Here is a 12,286-nt window from a genome sequence, read left to right on the forward strand (position 1 = left end):
CTGGTCCCGGCGGAGGGAAGCGGCGAAGGTCGCCCACGCGGGCAGGGTCCCGGCGGGGCGGCGGGCTCCGGGCGGCGGGGGGCCGGGGGCGGGGGAGGTGACACCTGCGCCTCCGGGCCGCGGCGGGGAGGACGCCCGCACTTACTTCGGTAACTGGCCTTCCTGCGCGTTGCCCAAGCCCCTTCCTGTGCAAGAAGCTGCCCGGCCTCGAGCCCGCCCCCTCTCCGCCAGGCCTGGGACGGAGGGACGGCGGGGACCGGAGGGCGGCGGCCCCCTGCCCGCCCGGCTCTGACAGGCCCGGGACGGCTCGCGCCCCAAGGCTGCCCCAGTGGCTCCGAGTCGCGACCCCGGGCCCCCGGGGTGCAGGACTCGGCCGCCGGGAGCCGCCGGACCCGCGGGGGCGGCGCGGGGCAGGGGTCCCCGGCAGGAGAGCTGAGGGGAGCGGGCCCGGCCGGGGGGACTCACCCGGCCCGCTGCAGTCGGCGCACATCTCGCTGCTCCGGAGCCGCTTCGACATGGCTCCCGCCTCCTACCCCCCGGGAACCTGAAGCCCCGAGACGGCGACGGCAGCGGCGACGGCAGCGCTTCCGCTCTAACGGGTCCCCACCGCGGCGCTGGCGGCGGCGCCTCTCCCCTCAGCGCTTCGCAGCCGCGGCGCAACGCGCAGGCGTGGGGAGGCGCCCTTCGGCGTCGGGCGGTCATGTGACCCGAAAGGGCACGCTGCCTGGTCGCCATCTTGAGTGAGGGCAGAGCGGTACCCAGCCTCTCCCGTCCCGCCCATCGGTCCGGAGCTTGGGTCTCCCTCCCCGGAAGAGGCGCCTCTTCCCCGCACTGAGTAATCCCAGGGGGAGCAGCGAAACACCCAGTGACTGGGACTGTGGCCACACCGTACTGAGGCGATCAGTAGTCACTGGTGTAACTTTGGCCAAGTTCATGTATTCCTTACTTTAGTCCACAAATATTTACTGAGCACCTACTATGTTCCACACACTGCTCTAGGCACGAAAGAGACAGAAGTCGGCAAAGAAGACAAAATACCCCGTCCTTACGGAGCTGACATTTGGCTGCAGTAGACTTACAGTAAAACGAGTGAAATGAGAATGCTAGCGGTTCCTTAAGCTGCAGTTTTAGTCTCATCAGCAAAATGGAGATAATGTGTTATCTAACAGTAAACTTAGGTTTGCTTTTATATGGCCTGCTAGCTAAGAATGGTTTATAAATTTTAAGGGGTGGTAAAGAGGAAGAGGAAGAATAGCCAACAAAACTCATATGTGACCTGGAAAACGAAATGTTTACTATTGGGCTAAGGAGAAATGTAATAATTCACAGAAAAGCGTGGTGTGCCTGTCCCATAGTAAGCTGTCAATAATAGTAGCTCCTATTATTGTTGGTATTTGGTTTTACTATTATCTTCTTTTCACAATTTGTTTTTAGAATAAGAATAGATAACCTAAAGTAATGTACAGGATGCTATAAGATAAACACAATGAGATGAGTTTAATCAGTGTGAAGGAGAGAAGAGACGCCCTAATGCTAAGGAATATTTATTGTATGTGCTATATGTGTCAACCAAGCAAAAAAAAGTCAAGAGGTTTTGACTACAAATAAATGACAAAGATTTATTCAAGGGTCTTAAGACTTGCAAATCATAAACACTACCAGAATGTTACAAAGAAAAGAGAATAGCCCAGCTGGTGTGGCTCAGTGGTTGAGCATCGACCTATGAACCAGGAGGTCATGGTTTTGGATGGCAGAGCACATGCCAGGGTTGCGGGCTCAGTGATCATCGATCTTATGCTCTCTCATTGGTGTTTCTCTTTGGAAGCTGTCAGCTGTCTCTCTAGAAAAATCAATTTAAAAATATTTTTTAAAAAAGTTTAAGTTCTCAAGTTCAAGCTTGTCAAAGTAAAATAAATTATATTCCTCATGGTTCGGCCCATTTGGCCTGAACCAGTTTTGTCAGCATGACTGTAGTGACTTGATCTTGTTTTCTTCACCAATTTCTCATATGTAAACACAATTGTGAGCTCCATTCGGCAAATATTGGACGCCTCTTATGGGTCTGGTACTGTTTGACTTTGGGTACTCTGGTAAGCAGCCATTGTTGAGTTTTTCAATTAATGAATGAGAGAGGTGTTCAATAAACCTGGGACAAGAAGAGAAAAGATTAAGTTGCACAAGGTTTCTGAAAGGACAGGAAGTCCTGGAAGAAATCGGTGTGTCTTTCTCATATCGATGTTTCTCTCTGTCTCTCCCCGTCCCTTCCAAATAGGTCTCAGAAGCTCTGGGTTTTGGTCCGTCTCTCCATTTTGATAAATGTGTGGTGTGGGTGTAACCACATAATTCCCACACATTCCACAGTTAGAGCCTCTGGGTACCATCCTGATGCTCCTGCATCCTGTTTTGGATGGGAGACTCACAAATCTTCTGGACTCAACACATGCAGAAAATGGATTAAACCAGGATTCTTCAACAGCTGTTGTTGCAAAGCTGAGAAGGCAGAGGGTAAGCTTTCTGGGTTCATTAAATAATTTCACCCAGCTATGTAGTCTAGTTGTGGACAGCTGTGGAGAAAGCCCAGATCGGTGAGTAGATGTAAATTGACTTGGTTCTTTATTGAATCAAGGAGCTATATTTAGTGTCTTAGGTTGGAACTCAAAGAATGAACTTTACACTTGCAGACTGTGGTCAAGTCTGCGTATTCATAACCCAAAATTCAAATGGCTAGCTTCAAAAAAAAACACCTGACACTCATGTGTGGAATAAGCCATCGGTAACAGAACCTAGTTCGGAGTTCAGATATAACAGTGGTTTTCAACTGGGGGTGATTTGCCTCCTCCAGGGGACCATTGGCAATGTCTGGAGGTTTTTTTTTGGGGGGGGGGGGGAGTGTTACTGGCAACCAGTGGGTAGAAAGGCTAGGGATGCTGCTCAATAGCTTACAAAGCACAGGACAACCCCCACAGAGAGAATTAACTCCTTCAAAAATGCCCTTCCTTGAGAAACCATGAGACAGAACAATCTCTATGCCATGCGACTATGTAATGCCACTTCTCTAGGGTTTATAGTTCCCCCTTCAAAACTGTTTGGTGTTGCCCACTTCCAAAATGGCTTCTGACCAATCATAGAAGCATCTGCCCGGGTCCAGGAAGGCTGCCCGGGGAGTCAGTCAACGGAATGGTTCGGCCCATGAGCTGTTGTCACCCCCTGAGCGCAGAGTCGTTGGAAGTAGCCCAGTTGTGGGCCGAACCATATGCGGTTGCCGGAGCAGGGGGGGAGGGCTGGTGACGGGCAGGCTGAGTTTTCCATTTCCAGATCCCGGGCTAAGAGAGAGAATTTTAAATCTCAGGCGGAATTTCACCGTGTCTTCTAGCGTGGAGTTGGACGTGGGTGGGATTGGGGGGACCCCGGGCCGGGGCGCTGGTCTCGCTCCCCCCCCCCGCCGCGGTGTGCGGTGGCTCGCTCCCGGCACTTCCCGGTTCGGGGCAGTTCAGTCCGCAGAAGTCGGTTCGGGAGCTGTCAGCGCGGGCGGCAGCGCGGCGGGGCGCGGGGTGGGCGCGGCTGACCGGGTCCCCGACCCGACCCCCGACCTCCCGCGCTCCCCGCACCGGGCCCCGGAGGCCGCTCCGCCGCGCCCCGCGCGCCTCACTCGCTCACCCTTCTCTCTCGAGCTCGCCGGCCGCCGGGCGGGCGGCGCCGGAGACCCCGCGGGGGCTGAGGCTTGGCAAGCGGGCGGTGAGGCCCGGCTGCGGCCTCCTCGCCATGTCCGCGGCCCGCGACACCAGCGGCCACTTCCCTTTGCACCTCCTAGTCTGGAACAACGACTACCGGCAGCTGGAGCGGGAGCTGCGGGACCAGGTGAGGGGCGGGGCGGGGTCCGGCCGGGGGAGCGGAGGACGGAGCACTCCGGGGTCGTTTAGCCCGCGTGAGCCGTCTCCGGCGCTCTGCCCTCGGGCTCCGCAGACCCCTTCGGTTCTTCGGTCGTGGGGCAAGAATCACCCCAGGACTTGGGTTGAGTGCCTACTGTGTGCCAGGCCCTGTGCCGAGGGCTTTAATACATTAACTCTTTTTGACTTTGCAACAATCCAAGGAGGTAGGTGCTGTTATTATCACGTTGGGAAGAAAGGGAAACTGAGGCGCACAGAGGTGATGTGCTTTGCTCAAGGTCGCCCGCCTATTAAGCATCAAGTCGGGGTTTTACGTGAGGCCGCTGGTTCCAGGGCGCACCGCCCCGTCTTAACCAGCGAGGCTCTTCCCAAAGGGGTAAGAACAACACGCGCTCCGCACCCCACCCACCCTTTTTGTAAGGAAGGGCTTGGTTGGGTTTGGAGTCCAGGTTGTAACTCGCCCGGTGACCTTGGGCAAGGCATTTTCCCTCTCTGGCCCAGGGAGACTGATGCCTACCCAAGTTTGAGGATCACTGGTGCCCAGGATCCTTAAAATCCCTTCCTGTTCCAAAGTACATCGGTTCCTTGTCTTTTATGTATTACCTTCTCTTTAAAGCAATGGTTCTCAGCACCTCCGGCATGGCTCAGTGGTGGAGCATTGACCTATCAACCAGGAGGTCATGGGTTCGATTCCCGGTCAGGGCACATGCCCTTGGTTGCGGGCTCAGTCTCTGATCCCTAGTGTGGGGCATGCAGGAGGCAGCCGATCAGTGACCTTCTCATCACTGATATTTCTGTCTCTCCCTCTCCCTCCCTCTCTGAAATAAAATATGTATATTAAAAAGTAAGGAAAGCAGTGGTTCTCAGTTGGCAGTGGTTTTGGCCCCCACCACTCCAAATGCATTTAGACAGTTTTGGTTGTTACAAGTGGGGAGTGGGTGCTACTGGGATCTAGTGGTAGAGGCCAGGGATGCAGCTCAGCATCCTGCAGTGCACAAGATAGGCCCCCCCCTCCCCCCAATCAAGAATTATCAGGCCCCAAATGTCAGTAGTGTTTTGCTTGAGAAGCCCTGCTTAGAAATCTCTCTAATTCTGGGAGTTGTGGGTGCCTTCAGGTTACAAGCTAATAAACTTAGCAGTTAGGATAAGGATTTGTAGTTTGGTGTAATTGTTCTTGTTGATTCATTTTATCCAGCGTACTGAAGTCCTGGTTTTCGAATTGACACTGTAATTGTCAAGGAGTTTTAGGTTAAAGGAGCATGGGTTGTCTTTTGGTTGGTGAGCATGGAGCAGTCAGCATCACCTCCTTTGTTAAATGGTGACTGCTAAGCTGTCCTTGCACCTGCCATATTTCTTTTAAATCTGTTGAACACCCACTGGAAGTCAAAAGTCGCTTTTTTCTTTTTCCATGTAAATCCTCCATCCAATGAAAATACACCTTTATTGTAAGTCCTTGGTGTTAATTAGATCATGCCCCCAGAGTAAATGACTCACCACTAGGCATCCTAGTGTACCTGATGATTTAATTCCCTTTCTGTTACAGAGGGCGTCCTCCATCATTTTGCTCTTAACTCTAAGTCTCACCATGGACACTTTAAAAACAACTGGACAGTTCTGGTTTTTAGGTCAGCTGCATTTTGTATCCTCAGTATCGGGCTGTCCAACTTCTTGTGAAATATCAAGATAAAGTACAAAGTCACAGAACTAACATCCCCTTTGATAGAGAGACTCATCATCATCATGAAATCACACATTCTTTCAATACCGATTTCTGAAAACAGCCCACTTTTTAGTCATTGGAGGTGAAGAAAAGAGTTTAAATAAACTGGAGTTTTTCTTAATAGAAAAACTTGTTTGATAAGAGCAGTCGTGGTTTATAATCTGTAATGTGACATAGTTGAATTATTTCTTTTTCCAGAAAGCTGTGATAAAGGTGTTCACTGAAAGTTCTCTGTGACGCTTAACTTGAAAAACCTAAGGACACTTGTGATTAGAAAATTAGAATTTTGCAGCAGATTTTCCTGGAATAACTTGGTCCTTAATGCCTTCAGCCGTCAAGGAGGTCTCAGGAAACTGTTCATACTTGCTAGTTATTTGGTTTTGACTTTGTTATTGGTTATCACTGTAGATCATTTCACAGTATACCTATTCCCTTTGGGGAAGAGGAAGGTCAAATGTAATCATAAAGAACATCTTGAACCCATCCAGTGTGACTCGGTGGATTGAGCATCTGTGCACCAAGAGGTTGCTGGTTCGATTCCTGCTCAGGGCACATGCCTGGGTTTTGAGCTTGATCCCCTGTAGGGGTATGCAGGCGGCAGCTGATCATCAATATTTTTCTCTCTCCTCCCTTTTCTCTCTCTAAAATCAATAAAAACTTTTTTTTTTTAAAAAAAAAGAACATCTTGATCATGGAAGCTTTACTGTCATGACCACACAACCCAATTTCAATTCTGAAAGTTGGCCATTGAAAGGGTTGAGTTGATCTAGCTTCAAAGGCATGCTACCTTGTGCTCAGAAGGGGCTCAGGATTGGTTTAATACTCTGATGTTACCACCCTGAAATTCATAATTATTTTTTTAATAAAGTGTCTTGCATTTTTATTTTTCACTGGTCCCTGCAAATTATGTAACTGGTTCAGGGTCAAGAAGTTGATAATTGATATCATTAAAATACAAGGCAGGAAATATTTTAATGCTTTCATATTTATTGAGATCCTCTGTTAATTATGAACCAGCTACCTACTTCTGACTCGGATGCAGTTGAGTTAATGGCCAGTACTAATGCTGATTTCAGTTGTGAGAATGGGAAAGTTATTTACCCTTGCTGAATTGTTTTATCGCCTGTAAAACTGCACATAAAACATTTCAGCACAGCCCAGAGGTTTGATTACTGTCAGGGCACATGCCTGGGTTGCAGGCTCAATCCCCAGTAGGTGCTGTGCAGTTTTACATTTAATTCTAGACACCAATCTTTTGGGGTGGGTGCTATTATGATTCCCATTTTACAGATTAGGAAACTGAGGAGGAGAGGCACTGATGTATGCTTAGCCAGTGGCCGAACCAGGATATAAACCCAGAAAGTCAGACTCTGCCCTAATCCTGTATTCTTAACCCTTATGCTATACTTATTTGATTAAAAGTACCTTCATTTCAGGATTGTGGAAAAAAGGCAGAGAACCCCTCTGAAAATGCAGGCATATAGTAAATGGGTATAATGCCATTTGCCATAGTTGCTGCTGTTATTATGATGATCATCCTGGGTATTCAGCTTTTTTATGTATGTTCCAGTTTTTCTAAAGGAACACATACTGGTTGCATAATTAAAAACAAAAAATTCCTACTACCCCAGCAATAAAACCAGCTGTTTCACTTAATGTTTTATTTGCCAGTAAGTTTCTGCTATCCATTTCTTCATTCCTTCCATTCCAAGCGTGAGACTTGAAGCAGGCACACTGGTAAGCATTTAATTTTGTCCTACGAACAGCAGAACAGAAAGAATCAAGTTTATCCAGATGAAGCTGATAAGAATGTGCTTCGGCGTGGGCGTCAGCCCCCAGCCCGCTATCTTGCTAATAGCTGGAGTTGGCTGTGTAGTAACTAACTTTGTCAACTACGAGATTGTTTCAGGCTTTTAACATTTGCTCAGCAAAGGCACAGTATTAAGTGCCTTCCTTTCAGGCCCTTTATTAAGTGCCTCTTAACCCATCAGCTTTGCTGTCTTTAATATTCAGTGGGGCCTTCAGGTTGGTTGGTGCAATTGAAATGATTTGTGTTATGGTTATGCCATTTATCATTTAGCAAGAGAGGTCTGTTACATATCTTTGGCCTTCTTACCGATGCTGGGAGAATGAATAAAAACTTGTTAATGACATGGGAGAATGAATGAATGAAAGGGGCCAAATACAAAGGCCAGTCAGTGCACCTGAGACAGGGAAGGGAGCACCCTGGGACTGAGTGGATAGATGGTAGCAGATGAGGCCTGCCTCTAGGGCCAGCCCCGTTAAGGTACCAGTAGGTGAAAGCACAAATTCAGGCAAGAGGAAGAGAGCTGTGTAGGCAGCAGCAGTACTCAGAGCCCGACCGGGAACCACCCTGAGGTGGCCACCCCCGCCTGTGGCAAGGCTGCGTGAGGCCACTGGGCACATACTCAAGTCAGTGCCTGTTGGCCGGAAGCCTTCTCTGAGCCGGGGCCAGACATCCCAAGATAAAGAGCCTAGAGCTTACTCGGGTGCTCCCCCTGGGCCCTCAGGAACTCAGGCTCACCTTAGAGAACCAGGCCAGTGGGTACCTTTCCCCCCTTGACTTGGAATGAGGAACCAGTTCAGGCCACAGAGGACCAGGGCAGTCTGAGACTGCCCACGAGTGAAGGTGGTTGCCCGAGGTGCCCCGCAAGAGGGAACAGTGATCGTTTGTAGAGCCCGTACTTCTTGCTGAGACCGAGGCATGGAAGGTTGAGTAATTCACCTGAGGCTGGGAAGGGATCAGGCAGTGAGACTGATGTCTAGTTCTGCAGCCTGCACTCAGAGCTCGGCCTTCTGCTGCCTCTGGAGGACAGCAGGATGACAGAGGAGGCTTTGAGCAAGAAAAGTTGGTGGGCCTAAATTAACAGGTAGGAAGGAGACATGCAGAAATCTCATCCTTTTCTTTTAGGGGGGCACTATTATACTTAAAAGGGGTATTTTTAAAATATATTTTTATTGATTTCAGAGAGGGAGAAAGAGAGAGAAACGTCAATGATGAGAGAGAATCTGCAGGCCCCCTACTGGGGATTGAGCCTGCAACCCGGGCATGTGCCCTGTCTGGGAATTGAACCATTACCTCCTGGTTCATAGGTCAATGCTCAACTACTGAGCCACGCTGGCTGGGCTGGAGTGGTATTTTTAATTTGGTACAGCTCAGGACTGAAGAAACTTAAAGAAAAAACAATCAGCTTTGAAAGTGAATTTCAGTGAAATTCTGAAAGCTCTTGCTCACTAAACTAATGTCATTATTTGAGGACCCTAAGACTCACTATCAACTATAATGAAATTTGAACAGATCTCTTTTAGGAAGAAAGTGACAGCTTATATAAAACGACACAGTGTGGGCATATGATAAGAGCTGACTCTTCTTAGTGCTTACTATGGGGTTAGGCATTGTGCCTTGTAAGAACTCAGTAAGGTGGGTGTTTTTTATTGATCTCATTTTATAAGGGAGCAAACTGGAACTCAAGAGAAATTAAGCAACTCATCAAACAGTATATTGGTACATTAGTTTTATGTATTACATAAAACACATACATACATTGATTTTTAAATATCTTTATTGGGATGTAATTCACTTATGCAATTCACCCATTAAAGTGTATTATTCAGTGTTTTTTAATATATTAATTGAGTTGTGCAGTCATTACCACTGTCAAATTCCAGAACATTTTCATTACCCCCAAAAGAAACCCTATACCCCTTAGTTACTCCCCCATTTCTTCCAATCCCTTCAGCCCCAGGCAACCACTAATCTACTTGTTATCTCTATAGATTTGCCTATTCTGGACATCTCATATAAATTGAATTGTGCATGTGGCCTTTGTGTCTGGCTTCTTTAACTTAATTTAGCATGATGTGTTTTTGTTTGTTTTAAATATATAGATAGATAGATAGATTGATTGATGATTTCAGAGAGGAAGGAAGAGAGAGAAAGAGATAGAAACATCAATGATGAGAGAGAATCATGGATCAGCTGCCTCCTGCATGCCCCCTACTGGGGATTGAGCCCACAACCTGGACATGTGCCCCCTGCCAGAATCGAACCCGGGACCCCTAAGTCTGCAGGCTGACGCTCTATCCACTGAGCCAAACCGGCCTGGGCTAGCATGATGTTTTTGAGCTTCATCCACATTGTGGCATGTATCAGTACTTCATTCCTTTTTATATGGCTGAATAAAATCCCATTGTGTGTATATATATTGCTTATCCATTTACCATTTGACAGACCTTTGTTTTCCCCAGGTAAATACCTAGGAGAGGAATTGGGGTCATAGAGTTTTGAGGAACTGCCAACTGTTTCTTCAAATTTTACATTCCCACCAGCAGTGATTGAGGGTTCCATCCTTGTCTACACTTGTCATTGTCTTTTGATTGTAGCCATCCTAATGGGTGTGAAGTGTGGTTTTGATTTGCATTTCCCTAATAATTAATGATGTTGAGTATCTTTCCATGTGCTTATTGGTCATTTGTATATCCTTGAAGAAATGTCTATCCAAATCCTTTGCCAGTTCAAATTGGGTTGTCTTTTTATTCTTGAGTAGTTCTCTATATATTCTGGATACTAGCCTCTTATCAGATATATAACTTGCACAGTTTTTCTCCCAGTTCTGTGGGTTGTCTTATAAGCGTAATATGCTAATTAGACTGGACAGCAAAACAACCTTCCGGACGACCTTTGGGACGAAGCCGCGGCTGTGAGGGCTGAGGCAAGCTGCCATGGCTGTGAGGGCCGAGCCCCTTGCATAAATTTTGTGCACCGGGCCTCTAGTTTGAAGTATAAAAGTTTTCAGTTTGGGTGAAGTGCAATTTATCTGTAGTTTTATCTATTACTAGAGGCCCGGTGCACAAATTTGTGCACCAGTGCCTTCGGCCTGGCCCGTGGGATCGGGCTGAAACCAGCTCTCCAACATCCCCTGAGGGGTTCCGGATTGCGAGAGGGCACAGGCCAGGCCGAGGGACCCCACCAGTGCACAATCGGGCCGGGGAGGGATGCGGGAGGTTGGCCAGCCAGGGAGGAACCATGGGAGGGCTCCAGCACATGTCTGGCCCATTTCGCTCAGTCCCAATCAGCTGGACCCCAGCAGCAAGCTAACCTACTGGTCAGAGCGTCTGTCCCCTGGTGGTCAGTGCATGTCATAGCTAGTGGTTGAGCAGCATTAGCATATCATTATCATATTACATTTTGATTGGTTGAACGGACGACTGGATACTTAGCATATAGGCTTTTATTATATAGGATGCTTTTGGTGTGTATCTAAAAAACCTTTGCCTAACTCATGGTCGTAAAGATATACTATGTTTTCTTAGAAGGGTTTTATTGTTTTAGCTCCTGGGTTTATGACCAGTTTTGAGCTATTTTCGTGTGTGATGTATACAAAACTTCATTCTTTTGCATGTGCCTATCGAGTTAGTTGTTCAAGCACCATTTGTTGAAAAGATTATTCTTTCCCCATTGAATTATTATGGCACCTTTGTTGAAGATCAGTTGACCATAAATGTCTAAGTTTATTTCCGGACTCTTAATTTATATTTCTATCCTTATGCCAGTACCACACTGTCTTGTTTGCTATAGCTTTGTGTATTAAGTGTTTAAAATGGGGAGTGTCCTCAAACTTTACTCGTCTTTTTAAGATGGTTTTGTCTATCCTGGATCCCTTGCATTTCCTTATCAATTTTAGAATCGGTGTGTCAGTTTCTGCAAAAAGCTAGCTGTAATTTTGATAGGGATTGCATTGACTCTGTAGCTCAGAGTCAATTCATGGAGTATTGACATCTTAAATATTAAGTCATCTGAACCATTAACATGGGATGTTTTCCATTTATTTAGCTCTTCATTTCTTTCAACAATGCTTTATAGTTTTTAGATGATAAGTTTTGTGCTTTTTTATTTATTCCTAAATGCTTTATTCTTCTTGATACTATTGTAAATGGTATCTTAATTTCATTTTTGAGTTTGCTACAAGTATATAGAAATACAAATGATTTTTTTAATTTATTTTTTTTATCCTCACCCAAGCATATTTATTGATTTTTTTAAATTTTTTTTCTTTTAGAGAGAAAGGGTGGGGGTTGGAGAGAGAAAAAGAAACATCTATATAAGAGAGAAGCATCGGTAGGTTGCCTCCCATTCGTGCCCTGGCCAGTGATTGAACTCACAATTTAGGTATGTGCTCTGAGTGGGAATTGAACCACAACTTTTTGGTGTACAGGATGACACTTCAACTGAGCCACCCAGCCAGGGCACAAATGATATTTGTGTATTGCTCTTGTGTCCTGCAACCTTACTGAACTCATTTATTAGTCCTAATAGTTTTTAAAGGGATTCTTTAGAATTTTCTATAAATGAAATTATGTCATCTATGAATAGAGATAGTTTTACTTTTTCCTTTTATTTCTTTTTCTTGCCTTATTGCCCTCGTTAGAACCCCCAGTACAATATTGGATAGAAGTGATGAAAGAGAACATCTTTGTCTTGTTTCTTATCTTAAGGGGAAAGCATTTAGTCTTAAACCATTAAGTATGATGTTAGCTGTGGGTTTTTCATAGACAGAGGCTCTTTGAGGAAGCTCCCTTTTATTCCTGGTTTGTTTAGTGGTTGTTGTTTTTATCATAAAGGGGTATTGGATTTTGCCAAATGTTTTTTCTGCATTGT

The 12,286-nt window shown here is 46.5% G+C and overlaps 2 protein-coding genes across 10 annotated transcripts in view; one reads left to right on the plus strand and one right to left on the minus strand.

Moving 5' to 3' along the window:
• The window catches only part of GIT2 (GIT ArfGAP 2), a 53,580-nt gene extending 52,924 nt beyond the window's left edge, over positions 1–656 (minus strand). For all 9 annotated transcript variants that reach the window (XM_079763105.1, XM_079763101.1, XM_079763106.1 and 6 more), the window contains exon 1: positions 466–656. In XM_079763105.1, the coding sequence (XP_079619231.1) occupies positions 466–517 (52 nt within the window). In that variant the 5' untranslated portion in view covers positions 518–656. The remainder of the gene's footprint in view (positions 1–465) is intronic.
• A 2,800-nt stretch (positions 657–3,456) lies between these two features.
• ANKRD13A (ankyrin repeat domain 13A) overlaps positions 3,457–12,286 on the plus strand; it is a 35,820-nt gene continuing 26,990 nt past the window's right edge. Inside the window, exon 1 of the mRNA XM_079762815.1 lies at positions 3,457–3,858. Coding sequence (XP_079618941.1) covers positions 3,763–3,858 — 96 coding nt within the window. The 5' untranslated portion in view covers positions 3,457–3,762. The remainder of the gene's footprint in view (positions 3,859–12,286) is intronic.

The sequence above is a fragment of the Cnephaeus nilssonii genome, assembly GCF_951640355.1.
Source record: "Cnephaeus nilssonii genome assembly, chromosome: 22".
In the NCBI taxonomy this organism is placed as follows: domain Eukaryota; kingdom Metazoa; phylum Chordata; class Mammalia; order Chiroptera; family Vespertilionidae; genus Cnephaeus; species Cnephaeus nilssonii.